General features: G+C 35.1%; 1 protein-coding gene across 1 annotated transcript in view; it reads left to right on the top strand.

Moving 5' to 3' along the window:
- The window catches only part of SNTG2 (syntrophin gamma 2), a 126,881-nt gene extending 114,841 nt beyond the window's left edge, over window positions 1-12,040 (top strand). Inside the window, exons 14-16 of the mRNA XM_066314874.1 lie at window positions 423-515; window positions 4,543-4,653; window positions 11,893-12,040. Of these exons, the coding sequence (XP_066170971.1) occupies window positions 423-515; window positions 4,543-4,653; window positions 11,893-12,024 (336 nt within the window). The 3' untranslated portion in view covers window positions 12,025-12,040. The remainder of the gene's footprint in view (window positions 1-422; window positions 516-4,542; window positions 4,654-11,892) is intronic.
- The last annotated feature ends 2,395 nt before the right edge of the window (window positions 12,041-14,435 follow it).

The following is a 14,435-nucleotide window of genomic DNA, read 5'->3' as shown; positions in this document are numbered from 1 at the left end:
ATTTCTATTATTAGATTGCAATGACTAAACATTTAGGCACTGTTTCCTACTTATTTGCTGGAAGTGATATCAGAAGTCATTAATAGCTCCAGTCTAAGCAGTCTTCCAAAAGTTTAGAGTGGTCAGATTTGGTTTTGTTTGTTCTGTGCTCCATTTTCCAAGGGTTGATTTTCAAGAATATATTCATTTTGTAGAAGAGTGACTTGAAATGTAAAAGGCCTCCAGTTAATGTTTAGCTGACAGATGGGACACGGATTTACAGTCAGAAATTTTTGACCATTTCCGAGCATAGTAATATAAAGCAGAACCAGTGCTGTCAGCTGAGTGTCTTCCCTGCCAAAAATACCTGCATAAAATATTATTTTGTTATGATAATTTACAGTGATGGTTGTCCTCTCAAAAATCATACCTTTTTTTTTCAGTCTAAAACATATATGTGCAGTTGGCAAGGGGATACCCTGTGTTTCACAGTCGACTTTGCTCTAGGATTTACCTGTTTTGACAGTAAAACGAAGGTAAGAGTAAAAGAAAAGGAAAACATAACTCTGTATTTTTTTACAGCTATTTAAGTGAACATCTATTGCATTTTCTTTATGATTATGTCCAGTATTTATTCCTCCAAAATAAAATGGTATTTATTTATTTAGCCCTACTGAAATCTAGACAGTTTGGGACTTGAAAGGGGTGATTATAGTTGTATAGCATGTAAAGATGCATTTTCGAGAAAGATATAAAAAAGTAACTTCCTTTTCAAGTAACAAAAGCAAAGGAAAGTTATATTTAGCAGACAACTTGGTTTGTTATAATGAAGAAACTTCAAGATTTATAAAAGATTACAAGTAATGAAAAAATGAAATGTCACCTGATTTGTTTGTTTTGAAGCTGCAGATATAAAATAGGATTAATTATTCTTCCATCATAAGAAATTTAGGTCACGTCTAAAATAAACAGAGTAAAGGCAAATGCTTTTGAAAGTCAGAATCTAAAAGATCACATGCACTTATCTTGAAAAACAGTGGCTATATAGAAAGTGCCTACAGGGAATGGTTAATGATACATGCTAACTTTCAAGCCCTGTCTGTAATGTTGCTATTTTCTGTAAATTTAGTGATACTTTTATGTGTACTATTCTAAGTAGATTTTTATGTTTCTTTGACAGTAGAAGTAGAAGTAAAGACATATACGAAAAATGTTTCTTCATTAATAGAACGGTACGGTAGAAGGTCTGTCTTCTCAAATTTTTTTTAAAAATTCAGTGAGTCATTCTGAGAAAAGAGGGACACACTCCATTTGAAATACTGATGCATGTTGGCATTTTGTGGGTTTGGGGCCAAAATGCCCCAAAATTTAAAATCTATTGAAATCTTAGTGCAGAGAAACAATGATCAAAATTGCATGAAAATTTGGACTAATTAAATGTGCTTCTCATGAAGCAGGATATAATTTCAGAAAATACTTTTGTATAGCCTTCTCTCCCACAGGTGATACTGCATTCTGGAATCCTGCTTCTTGCACAACTCTGCACATTTTACATGAAACCGCAAGCTAACTATAAGAAATAATATCTCTACCTTATTGAAAGCGTTTCTTTTAAATGTGAAAAACGATTGCATGTACTCCCACCTTTAAAATTGTAACCATACTATTAATAGGACTTTGTGTCACAGCACCTGCCTTCAGTATTGATAATGAGAGGATTTAGATGAATCATTGTTGCTTATCTAAGGAGAAAGACAGAATACCAGCAGATAGACTGATTGCATTGCTAAGCAGTAGAAATTCTGGAGAGCTCAAGTGCACTTATTCTTCGTCTGTGTGAGAGATGGGAATGTTCTCTGCGTCCTCAAGCCTGAGTGAGGCAGTAGTGGGTGATTTCTGCAGTTCATCTTACTTCTCATGATTGTCACCTGAAGTTTGCTGTGTTTTCCCATATGCATAGTTATTTCAGAATATTTCCTACCAATGTAAAAAAGATTCTTAAAGTGGTCAAGGAATTAACAGTTCATTAGGGACATAGTAATTTTACTGAAGGATATATTTTTTCTCTGAGTTAATGAAAAAAATAAGGTCTTCTATTGACGCAAAGAATATTCTTACACCCCAGCAGGTGTTCAAAGAGGATTATTAAAAGAAAGGCCAGTCACCTGTCTGCTCTAGGACTCTATATCTGGATCTCAGTTTTTGGGAAACCAGCTCATGTACTCATTGGAAAAGATTCTTTTTTTTACTCTTGGAAAAACAATTTTAAAAGGGCCTTCTTATTACAAATTCTGAAATAAAAAGCACAAGAATTTTTGCTTTGGAGTGTGCAGGATTGACCCTGGCTTTCTTCTGAGTTGGGCAAATGAGAGGAAAAACAACAAAAGGCTTGTGGGTCAAGATAAATGCAGGGAGAGGTCACTCACCAGTGACTTTCATGGACAAAACAGGCTCCGCTTGGGCAAATTAGTTTAATTTATTGCCATTCAAATCAGAACATGCTAATGAGAAATAAAAAAACGCAGATCTTAAAAAACCTTCCCCCCACCCTTCTCTGCTTCCCCATTTTCTTTATCTAAACCTCTCCAGCAGCACCGACAGTTTGGAAAAGGGGGCTGTAGCCAGTTCACCACATGTTGTCTCTGCCCCTCCTTCCTCCTCAGGAGGAGAACTCACACTCTTCTCCTGCTCCAGCATGGAGGCCCTTCCACTGGAGACAGTGCTCCAGAATCCAGCATGAGTCCTTCCTGTGGGCTGCAGCTCTTCATGAACTGCTCCAGTGTGGGTCCTTCCCACAAGGTGCAGTCTTTCATCAACAGCACCTACTCCTCCTCCTTCACTGACCATGGTGTGTGCAGGTTTTTTTCTCTCCCATATTCTCACTCATCTCTCCAGTCCAAGAAATATCTTTAAAGAGCTTTTCTAGAACATTTTATTTTCCTGCATTCTATTCTAGGCTCTTGATGGACTTAATTCATTCAGCTTTTATCTTTTTTGTGCCCATCACTGAGATACTTCTGTAGCCTGTATCTGCTTTTTATATCATTGTAGAGATTCTTTTGACCTTGTCAGCTTGGTTGGTTCATCTTCCCCATCCTGTGCTTCTAGCCACTCCTCAGTACAGAGGGATCCCAAAGTGTGCATTTTCTTCCATTTTCCAGTCCTCTCTACTCCTCATCTTTCCCACTCAGTGTCAACTGTTGAGAGAGATGATTACTCCAGCAATGCTTATTATTACTAAATTGTTCCTAAGTTCTTGATTCATCTCCACCTTGGCAGTTATATTACATAGCAAACATTCATGTATCCTGTTTAGAGCCAAACTCATTTAAGCTTTGAACACTTTTCAGGTGGTCTAATTAGGCCCTCTGGACCCAGTTAAAATCTGTTTGTGAATGTAAAGTTTAAGCACCATCACAGTGGTGTAGCATACTTCAGTTTTTCTTCAGCTGTTATATCTCTCTAAGAAGTCGGTGACATTTATGTCCGCAGGGAACCAGGAGATAGATTTTTTATAGGACATTTCATTTTAAACTAAGAGTAGGGTTCTGAAGACCACTGTTAGCACTGGTCTACTTAAAAAAATATATTTTGAGAAGAGGCATGTTGGAAAATGGAACACAGCTAGCTTTTTTCCATGTGTGCTTTTGAAATAATTTCCCAAGTATTTAAATTGTGTTTCTTCAGCAGTGTCCAGGCACTGAAGCACTTCAACAAGCATTTCAACATGTGCAGAGAATTTTCATTAGGATTACAGGCATTAAAGGAAATATCAGTAGGAAGTCCAGGTGCAAGTTGTTACTTTGTGGGTTTTTGTAATTATACATTTTCAGGTGATGGATAGAAAACATTCAGATAAATACAGAAAATTACCTTGATTTCAAAAATAATTTCCCAATTTCTCTTTTTACTAAATCTCCCCATAAATATTAAAGCATATCTGTCATATCTAGAATTTGCCAACACTAGTAAGATGCCATGCATAACATAAACCTGTGAGACACCAAGAAGATTAGAAGTCATATATTTTACAAACCATTATGTAATGTAGGACACATTTTTGTGGTTTCTGAGACTATGTTCAGTAATAATATTTTTGCATTTATGTAGCTTTTTTGAGAACTTCAAACCACATTTCACACATCATTAAGTTCAGCTTTGCAGTATCTGTGTCAGTCACAATTATCTACATTATGCAAATGAGCTAGCTGAAATATGAATGATCAAGATACGGCATGGAATTGTGTTCATACTGAAACTGATACAAATATCATCATAGACCTTTATGGAATTAAGCTTTTGCCATGTTTATGCTATGTAGGTGATTGAGACATTTATATCACAGAGGATATAAATAGTTTGATTAGTGAATTTTAATATTTCATCTTTTGCTTTCACAAAAGGTACAGAGATGTTAATTTTAATTGCTCTGCAAAGAGCCTGTTATCATGAACTGCATTACTGCTGTAGTGCTTTATTTTAGTACACAAACATTGATCGTCATTCCGTAGTTCTAGGTGAAAACATGTAGTAGAGTCCTTAATCAAATTTCTTTTTCTTTAGAATGTGCTGTGGAGGTTTAAATTCTCTCAGCTCAAAGGCTCATCAGATGATGGGAAAACAAGAGTAAAGCTGCTTTTTCAAAATGTAGACACCAAACAAATTGAGACAAAGGTAAGCAACATCTTTTTCAATTTTGTTAAACATGACATAAAATTACTGTCAAGCCATCAGAAATCCCATTTACTGGGACATACATATGGTGAACACATCACAGGTTACCCTTTTTTGCTGATTCTTTAGAAACTCTACATTAAATGGAAGCAATGTAATACCCATAGATTTATTGCGCTATTTCTACAAACCTGTTATTAAGTTGTTATGGTGGTATTTTAATCTTTCAGAAAGATAAAATCTCTGCAGTTATTCTGTTAACATATAGTAGATACAATGTCTAAAAGCTGAGTTTAAAAAAAGATAAAGTAAAAATAAATTTGATCCCAAGCTTGCTGTTGAATAAAAAAAATCGACAGTTTTTTCCATTATGGGGTTTTAAAAAGAATGAAGAGAACTTTGGTGTGATATGACATAGAAGAGAAAGATAAGAGTGTGGTTCAGCCAGATTTTGATTGACAAAAGGCAGTGAAACTGCAGAAAAGTATCTGAAGACCTATGAAAGTTTTCAAAAACTCTTACCTGGATTTGTACAGGTTAAAGTCACTTATAAAGTGATATTTTCCTAGACTGACAATAGACAGAAGATATATGTTACCTATCCTTCTAATGTTAAAAAAAAATGTAAGAAGTCCACAATCTTCCTTATTTATCATAAAGTTACAGAACATGCAATATTCTGTAATTGTATTAGTAAATTATTCAGAGTTTAATCAGAAAGCTTGACCTGAGTTGCCTCTTGGCTCTACTGTAAAAGGTATTATAATATCTGTTACAAAATTATTATGTATTATAATAATTTGTCTAGTAGCAGGGTATTTCCACTTCTTTCTCACACTATTTCTTGAAGACAGCAAGGTACTACTGTCTTCATTTTATATGCGAACATCTGTTGCAGACAGCTATGTATGTATGTATGTATGTTTGTATTTATGTATGTAATGCTTCACATTAGACAGGAAGATTGTACTCATGCTTAAACTACTTTGTGTGTCTCTGTTCATTAAATCATTAGATAGTCCCTGTGTGTGATTAGCCAATGGCTGCAATTCCATGGCTTGTAATAGAATTCTATTACTTTAATACTGTATCATTCCTCTTTCTGTTATGGTAAACAATCTGATTTTTAATTTTTTTTTATTATTATTGTACAAATTAGATTGGGTTTAGTTGGTTTTACCTGATTTTCCTCTTTAGATAAAAATTTTGAAAATTTTACCATTTTTATGAAAATTTGTTTATCTGTAAAATTCTGATAAATGAGTTGTTACGATACTTTTGCAGTAAATTTTGCTCAGAAGACAGATTTTTTCAAATATTAAAAATTATTCTTTCACATAGCTCTAATGAAAACATCTTGTAATTGGCAAAAATCACAAGAATATTTGTGAGGTACCTTGAAAGTATCAATGGAAGTTGAAATGGGATTGGTTCATACAAAATTCTTAATATCTATGTACCTAATGTACATATGTGTTGTAAATGGTGGAAGATCCCAGAAAAAGCTCATTAAAGGCCAGAGGAAAGGCTGATACTAAGTAGCTGAAGATTTATCAGCATTCAGCAATTGCACCTTTTACAACTGCCTCTTCAAAGAGCAATGTACCCAGCAGGATTTCACATTGAATGGGGTGGGATGCAGCTGTACAGCCTCTCCACCTTCAGATAACTGTATATATAGTCAACTATATAATATATACCACACTAAATTATATGATCTCTTGGACTTGAGAGTTACAGGCTGGCTGGAAAATGCCAGCACTAATACCCATAAGTGTAATCCAGTATTTGCCTCTGCTTATTGCACTGAAAGAGATTCATAGGGCCAGATGGTGCTATACAGTGAATGCAGCCAATAATAAGAATAAAAATGTATCAAATAATAGAAGTTTTCTTTTTCCTGGGCAAATGAGCCACTACACATGAAAGAAAGCTTGATGCAGATGACTTACATTCCTTGGCAAGAAAACAGAGAGTCAAGGTTGCAAAATAATTTTCCAGATTATGTCTAATATTATTATGAATTCTTGGGGGTAAATAATCACATTTGGGAATTCTATTTTGTGTCTTGTCTACTAGGTAGATGTGATGTTTCTTCTCCTTCTATTTTGGCTTCTAAATGTTAAGCCAAGTTCTTCTCCCTGTGCATTTTAGTTTTAGGTGAACAATACATTCCTCCATTTAAAAAAAATTCTGTTGAAAGGAGATAATAAAGATTCCTGTCAGTCATTTCACCTTCAGGTTCTTCATATTCTCTAAACTTCTCATAGTTTCCCACATTCAGTACGTCCCTGAACTTACCCACCTTTAATATTGAAAAATTGCAAGTAATATTAATAGTAGATATTCTTTACCCAAATTTTCAAGGTTGCTCTAAAAAAGAAAGAAAATAATAATACTTTCAGGTTTGTATGATGCTTTACTTCCCCTTGCTAAACTGTAGCTATATATCTGGAAGATAAGACTTTTTTCACAAGCATATTTTGATTGACATTTCCCTTTTTATCTTACTTAGTCTCATATATTTATTGAAGAAAATAAGAAACCATTGTGGTCAACAGAGTATTGTGAGCCATGTTGAAGTTTCAACTAGATGTTGCTGATCTCATAAATTTCTTGTTTTAGAGAGACAAGAAGATAACTTAAGAGCTCTGCATAATCTTCTCATCCATGGTACAGCAACCAAGTCCTGCTATATTTGCTGAGATACAGATTCAATTTAGGATTTTGGTTTCATTTTGACTTCGATGTTGTCTGGAGCTCAAACCTGGGTATCTTTGTTTGGGATTTTAACCTGAGAAAAACCCAACCCCCAAAAAAAAACCCAACAGAGAAAGAAACAAAACAAAAAGCAAAAAGAACAGCAATGACAACAACAGCAATGACAACAACAGCAAGAAAACCCCCACCAAAACAAAACAAAACAAAAACAAAAACAAAAACAAAAACAAAAAAAAAAACCCAAAAAGAAAAAACAGTCTAATAGGAAAACATATATTGAAACAATACAGTGGTATAGTTCTGCTCTGGTCAACAAATAACATATGCTGAGACTTACAGTGTCCTTAAAGTCATGAAATATACATGGCACAATAACGCTATCTGTCAGCATCTCCATTATTTGTCTTTTGATTTGGTACAGGCTAATGTCTTGTTCAAGTAGTGATTCAACAGCTCTCAGAAGTTCTCAATAAAATTGTGTGCATGGTAATAATGCAACAGGCCTGTCAAGCTCTTTATGATATGTAATAAATCCTACTCTCCTAGTGGGTGGATAATAGAACATGTATTTTTCTTCCTTGGCTGTGCACACAAAGTGAAGGAGGTCAGTGCAGTGTGCTTATTTTTTATATTTTCAGTACCAGCAGGACGTTTTGCAGTCTTGTCCTCCCGCTGCTTTTAATCCAATCTTTTGTGTTCCTCTCTCAGTGTCTTCCTTCTAATGCCTTTGTTGTACTTAATCTACTTATTACAGTAGATACAGTAAACTGAAATAGCTTTGATTATTGAAATATTAGTCATGCATAGATTCTCCTTAAAAACTGACAATCTCAAAGAAAAAAACTAGCAAACTCAGATAAGGAAAGCAAACATAAGGGTGCTGTTAGATGGTATAGTGCAAATAAAATGATCAGTTACTCATCTGCCTGACTGAGCACAGAGAGAAATGTTACTTTAGAAAAAAAATAAGCTATTGGAGCAATGCATTTGATTGAAAGAAGTGTCATTGATGTTATTTTCTAGGAAGAATTCATATTACACTCCAAAACTAAAGATGCTAAATTTCCACGTAGAAAATTGTATTCAAGGTAGCGAAGTGACGTGTTTCAGTCTTCAGACTATGCGACTTCTACGTTTTCCCAAGTCAGAAGGCCATCCTTATCTTTTACTATACCCATAATTTTTAAACTAGCCCCAGTCCTCTTTCCCTTTCCCTGTTGTAACCTACATGCAAGCAAATCCCTACCTAGCTTATCCTCAGATAAGTTGTGCAATTCCTCTTTATCTACGCCCAACTAGACAGCTGCAGGATTGCAAAGGCAGCCAGCACAGGCATCAAACATCCTTCAGACACAAAGCTCTACAGCCTTATCCCGTTAGTGGTCTTCTAGATCAAATACTACTGTGACAAGCTGCATTTCTGGAAGTTGCTGGTACACGAGGCCTCAGATGAGCCCCACTTTTCTGATGCCACCATAGGCAGCCACATCCAACTTAGGCCTGCAAGACAACATTTCCAGAGCTCTGCTCCTGTTTTAGATCCCTGCACAAACCTAACATAAAATGGTGAAGATGTGAGAGACAAAAGTGGACCAGCTGGTAAACTGCATAAGGAGTGCATATATGCCACACATTTTTCTTTTCAGCTCTTAATAACTTTCAAAATTGAAAGTAATTGAAAATCTTGAAAATCTCTTCAATCTTGAAATAATCCAAACATGGGGGATTGAAGTATTACTTCAGAAAATAGTGTTGCTGTCACATAAAGCATAGGTTTAGTGTTACTGCTAGTCTTCTACTTCTATGTAGATTATATCTTACAGAAACAAGAGCATATTAGTATTCAAAAGGTTATTCACAGCAGATTAAATGACTTCTCCCAGATACAGAGGGGCTACTGCACTTTGATCCATGCTCTGACTGTGATGGAAACAGACAGGACTCTGCAGTTGGGGCATTGGGAAAGACTGACTCACAGTGATGAGATGTTCTGATCTTTGCCCTTTTCTAAACCCAAGCTCTCCAATAATGTTGTTAAAGCCTTATCTTTTAATATTAAAGCAAATTCTGAAATCCTGTCTACAGTCTGTGTTAGGTTACCTCTGTTTGTTTTTCTCCATAAACATTTACAGATTGGAAGTGCATAAATTCTGGAGTAGAAAAATGGGAACTCTGTGAGGGCTCTCTTCTCTCTGATTGTGTTTTGTTACTGTGTTGAATGTCAGAACCTAAGGTGAAATTTCTAGGTGATTTCAGTTGATTTTGGAGCAAATCTAAGATTAATGGGAATGGGTCATATTTTTAATTTCTTGGTTTTGAAGATGGAATTTCAGTAGATGTAAAACATTTGATGGAGCCGAACTTAAGTATTGAGGCCTGTATTCTTGCATATTGCATATTCATAATAATCATTACTGTGTACATAATTTTAATTTTGGAGATTTAAACAGTGATATTGTAGAGTGGGTTTTTTTTCCTGGAAGTATTTATATTAATTTATGTTAATATATAAATTCAACATCTGCTGTCAATAAAATGTATTTTAAGAAACCTTCAAATGGCAGTTAAATGTCATTTAAAATGGAAAAAAACAGGAGCTATTTGCCCCCCAAATTTATGACAAATATGGCATGGGCTTAAATACATTCACACTTTCCTCTGCTCCTCTATGGCTTCTCCATCAGTTTCAGTACCTTCAGGGGTGTTACCTGCTCTGGCATGGACCACCTCCTACTTCACTGGCCTTGTTACCTTTTTGGGGACCTTTCTGCCCTTTTTTACATATGTTTACCCCTGATGTACTCCTCCCTCATTGTGGGGCTCTTCATTAGTTGGACCCGTCCTAGAACCTTCTGTGACACAGGGTAGCCCTGGACTCTCCTTGAAGAGGCTGTGTTTGCAGTCCTCCACTCCCAAAAATTTCCCAGCTGTGCCCCAAATAGGGTCGCAAATCATGCCCCACAATACTAGTGAACAATTCATTAGTAGTGGGACTACTTGTGCTAGTAAATACCTGGCCTTGGATAACATATGATGTGATGGTGAGCTTTTACTGGGATACTTTGAATTCCAATATATTGGATCAATTTGTTTAGCACACCATCGGTGAAGTTCTGTTACAGGAAAAGCAGAAGTCCAGTGCTTTGGTTTTTTGCTTTAAAACAAGCATACAGAAGTGCCTCACCAAACAACTAGTTAGCCAGCAGATTGTTGAAATAACTCTTCTGCTCAAATCAAAACTGTCTCAGGTGTCCACAAAATATATTTACCAGCTGTAGACTGTACTCATAGTGGTATTACTTGAATTCAACATGGCTTTTTTACATTATATTTGTTTTTATTATATTATATTTACATGTCATTGTGTTGGACTATCACTCTATTACTGTCTGGTTCATAGGGAAAAAGAAAGTTAACTCGTACACAGAAGATGAAATATGTTGTAAAAGTCAAACAAATCTGAGAACTGTTTAGGAATAATTCTGTCTTTGTGAATCTGTGTATGAATTTCATAGCCAGCCATGTTTGTTTCTATCATTAAGGTATGGTGCAACTTCACCTTATGTTTCACCTTGCCTCTGGCTTATCATCTCTTCTTGAGGCTGAGAAAAGATGTGATCTTCTCACCCTACCTTCCTTGAAACTGCATCATCCTCAAATAGCCTTTATTTGTCAAATACTTTAATAATGTTCTACAAGGCCCAGCGCCTGGTCCTGGACTATATCAGTAATAGTGTGGCCTGCAGAACCAGGGAATTGTCCCCCTTTACTAGCACTGGTGAGGGTACACCTTGAGTCCTGTGTCCAGTTCTGGGCTTTTCACTTCAAGAAAGGCAATGGAGCTGGTGAAGAATTGGACAGGCATGTCTTTTGAGGAATGGCTGAAGGAGCTGGGTATTTTTAGCCTGGAGAAAAGGAGTCTCAGAGAAGGCCTTATGACTCTCTACAGCTGTCTGAAGCAAGTTACAAGTGACAGGATGAAAGGAAGTGGTTCTCAGTTTGTGCCAGGATATTAGACTGGAATATTAAGAAAAACTTCTTCACCAAAAAGGTTGTCAAGCATTGGAACAGACTACATAGGGAAGTGGTTGAGTCACCATCTCAGGAGATATGTCAAGTGTAGATGTGGCATGGTTTACTGGTGGACTTGGCAATGCTGGGTCAATAGTTGGACTCAGTGATCTTCAAGATCTTTTCCAACTTGAATTATTCTATGTTGCGATATTTGAATGTTCTTGCAAGTTGACTGATCTCATTGTCCAAGCTGAGTACAACGTTAACAATAAAGTAGCACAGAGTGAAAACTAAATTGACCCATGGCACTACCCATGAACAAGGCATGGATATACAGTTTGTATTCTTACCAATTTTAACTACAGTTTCCTATGCAAATTTAATTTTCACATTAAGGCCATTATTTTTTTTTTTCTAACTAGTCTGGTCTGTTTTCATGTAAAATGTTTATAAACCTAAATTGAATTCAAATTTTCTCTTTTTTTTTTCTCTTACTTCTTTTAGGAACTTGAATTTCAGGATCTGACGGCAGTGTTACACTGTATTCACTCCTTTATAGCAGCAAAAGTGGCATCTGTGGATCCAGTATTCATAGACAGTCAGAGTATTGCAAGAAAATATATGTACAGTAACTGATACTAAATTATATGTTGTGACTATGGAAAATAAATTATTTTCTTAACAAAACTAGTTATTTCATTCACAATATTGCAACTTTGTGATTTTATAAGAAGCCTATAGTTGTGTTATCTGTAATGTTGAAAGTTTTCACAATCTGATACTTATTTTGAATCTATGAGTTAAAAAATACTGTCAGTTTGTTATCTTCAGTATTAATCTAAAATTCTAAGTGAATATTCATTCAGTAATATTTGTAGAGTCATTTTGATTTCTGCTCTCGTGATGATACATTCTCCCTCTTATTAGATGGTAGTGTGGACTAACATTTGAAAAGTGTATGTCCAAAATTTAGCCTCTAAGTCTGCTTTGAAAAGTGTTGGGCATACAGACAATTACTACAGTCTTCCCTGTAGAAAAGAATTATTGAAGACAACTGCTGTAGGAATTGAACTTTCATCTTCTTTCTATATTTTTGAAGATATGTAGTTCCTTGGTTAGGTTCTTTCAAGGCCTGAGATTTTAGCTCTTGCAAAGCACTAAATGCTCTATTTCAGACCTAGGAACATAGTTAAGCACACACTTGGCTCTAAGAATACTCAGTAGCCCCAGTGCATGTGCAAGATAATTTAAGTGTGTTATTTAAGTATCATGGTGGATCAACTGTGAAGAGCTTTAGACTCAGCTAAGAAGCCTGACTATAGACAGTTAGTTTTAAGAAACTTGCTATAGGGTTTTCTTATCTTTTAATAAAGTTTCCATAACCTGATCATTTGTTCATTCATAGATTGACTTGACACCTATCCTTTGATATAATGCTCTGTATGCTTGGGAACAGCTTTTATTTGGAGGAACATGCTTCCAAGATAAGATGAACATAAAAAAACCATAAATATTTTTCTGGGATGTCTGCCTTTCTTTTTCCTATAGCTTTAACCTTGAGTTATATTCAAGCAAAGTGGATTTTTTCCTTGCTGAGCAAACAATATCATTTTACTTTTAGTATATGCCTAACCTTCCTTCTGAAATCATAATCTTAAACACACAAATAATTCTTCCTGCTCTTGAAAAAAAGATTCAAAAAGACATTTTAGTCTTAGGGGCACATTCCCTGTAAGTAACACCAATTATTGCAATTTTTTTTATGATAGAAGAGTCAGTTTACTTCACTTGTACATTTGAGCCAGCATCAAAAAAATAAAACAATCAAAATCAAAAAAGTAGAATATCTTAAGTAGATGCCATGGATAAGGAGTGAATTCATCAAAGTCCTCCCTAAATTTTAGGAGTCTTGTCAGGTGTCCTGCTAAAGTTATAGCCTAAGGTTACTGTATCATAACGAAAAGTTTGGTGCCTTTAAAAGGTCTCAAGTGAGGAGTGTTTTTACATAAACTCTGCTTTAGTTTAGTCAGCTAAATTCTCTTCCTCAGGTCTTAGGCTGTCTTGGCAGACTGCAGTGGGGCACACACTTCAAACGGATGCTTCTCTGTCCACCCAAAGCCTGGGCACAAATTAAGTTCCTAATGCAGCTGATTTAATCCTGCCAGGAGTATTACTTGTTTCTAAGTGTTACTCATAGAGAAATTGATTTGAACAGAGCAGACTGTGCTTGTAATTCCAGTGTTGTTTAGGGTTTCAGTGTTGTTTGTAATGAGGCATAGTGGGAGTGCTAATTCCAGGTGAAACAATATTTAGCAAATGTGATAAATATTTTTATTATTTTTAAATAAATCTTTATAGCCATTATTGTATTTTTAACATACATAATCTCATTTTTACAATAATTTTATTTCAAGAAATAATTTAAAACTTTTCTTTCTCAAACATGCATTTATTGAAAATGTTTAATTTAATTCTCATCTTTCTTTTTTATTTTCAGCTCATTGTATTTACTGAGGTTTTTAGCATTCAAAAATTACACATTAACATAGAATATCATTCTTACAACTAGTTCTCAATTCAGTTTATTAGCATTAATAATTAGAATCATCACAGTTCCTGTGGGATGAAGAATTATGGAATAATTCAGTTTTGTTTTTCTAATTTTTTCATAGACAAGAGTTACAGCTCTTTTTTTTCTGTAACTAACATGTAGTTACAGTAGAAAACTGTACCAGCTAGTAGTGAACTGGTGCTACAGGCAGAAATCTAGATTTAATGTTTTAAGACTCATGTGATTATAAACTAACATATCTCCCCAAATACTGTAATAAAACCTTAAAATAAATTAGGTCTAATTTATTAAGTAATTTTTCATTTCCACCAAAAAAAAAAGTTCTGCAATTCAAAAGAGCATTATTGATTCTATTTCCAAAGCAGCTGGATACTGCACTTTTTCATTAGCACTTTCAAATCTCATATGAAGTTGCTTATGCTGATTTTAAGTAGTTTTGTTATTTGTTTAATGGAATTTCTAAATTCTTTAGACT

This window comes from Sylvia atricapilla, chromosome 3, assembly GCF_009819655.1.
Source record: "Sylvia atricapilla isolate bSylAtr1 chromosome 3, bSylAtr1.pri, whole genome shotgun sequence".
In the NCBI taxonomy this organism is placed as follows: Eukaryota; Metazoa; Chordata; class Aves; order Passeriformes; family Sylviidae; genus Sylvia; species Sylvia atricapilla.
Note: the sequence above shows the minus strand (reverse complement) of the source record. Positions and strands in the feature narration are given on the sequence as shown.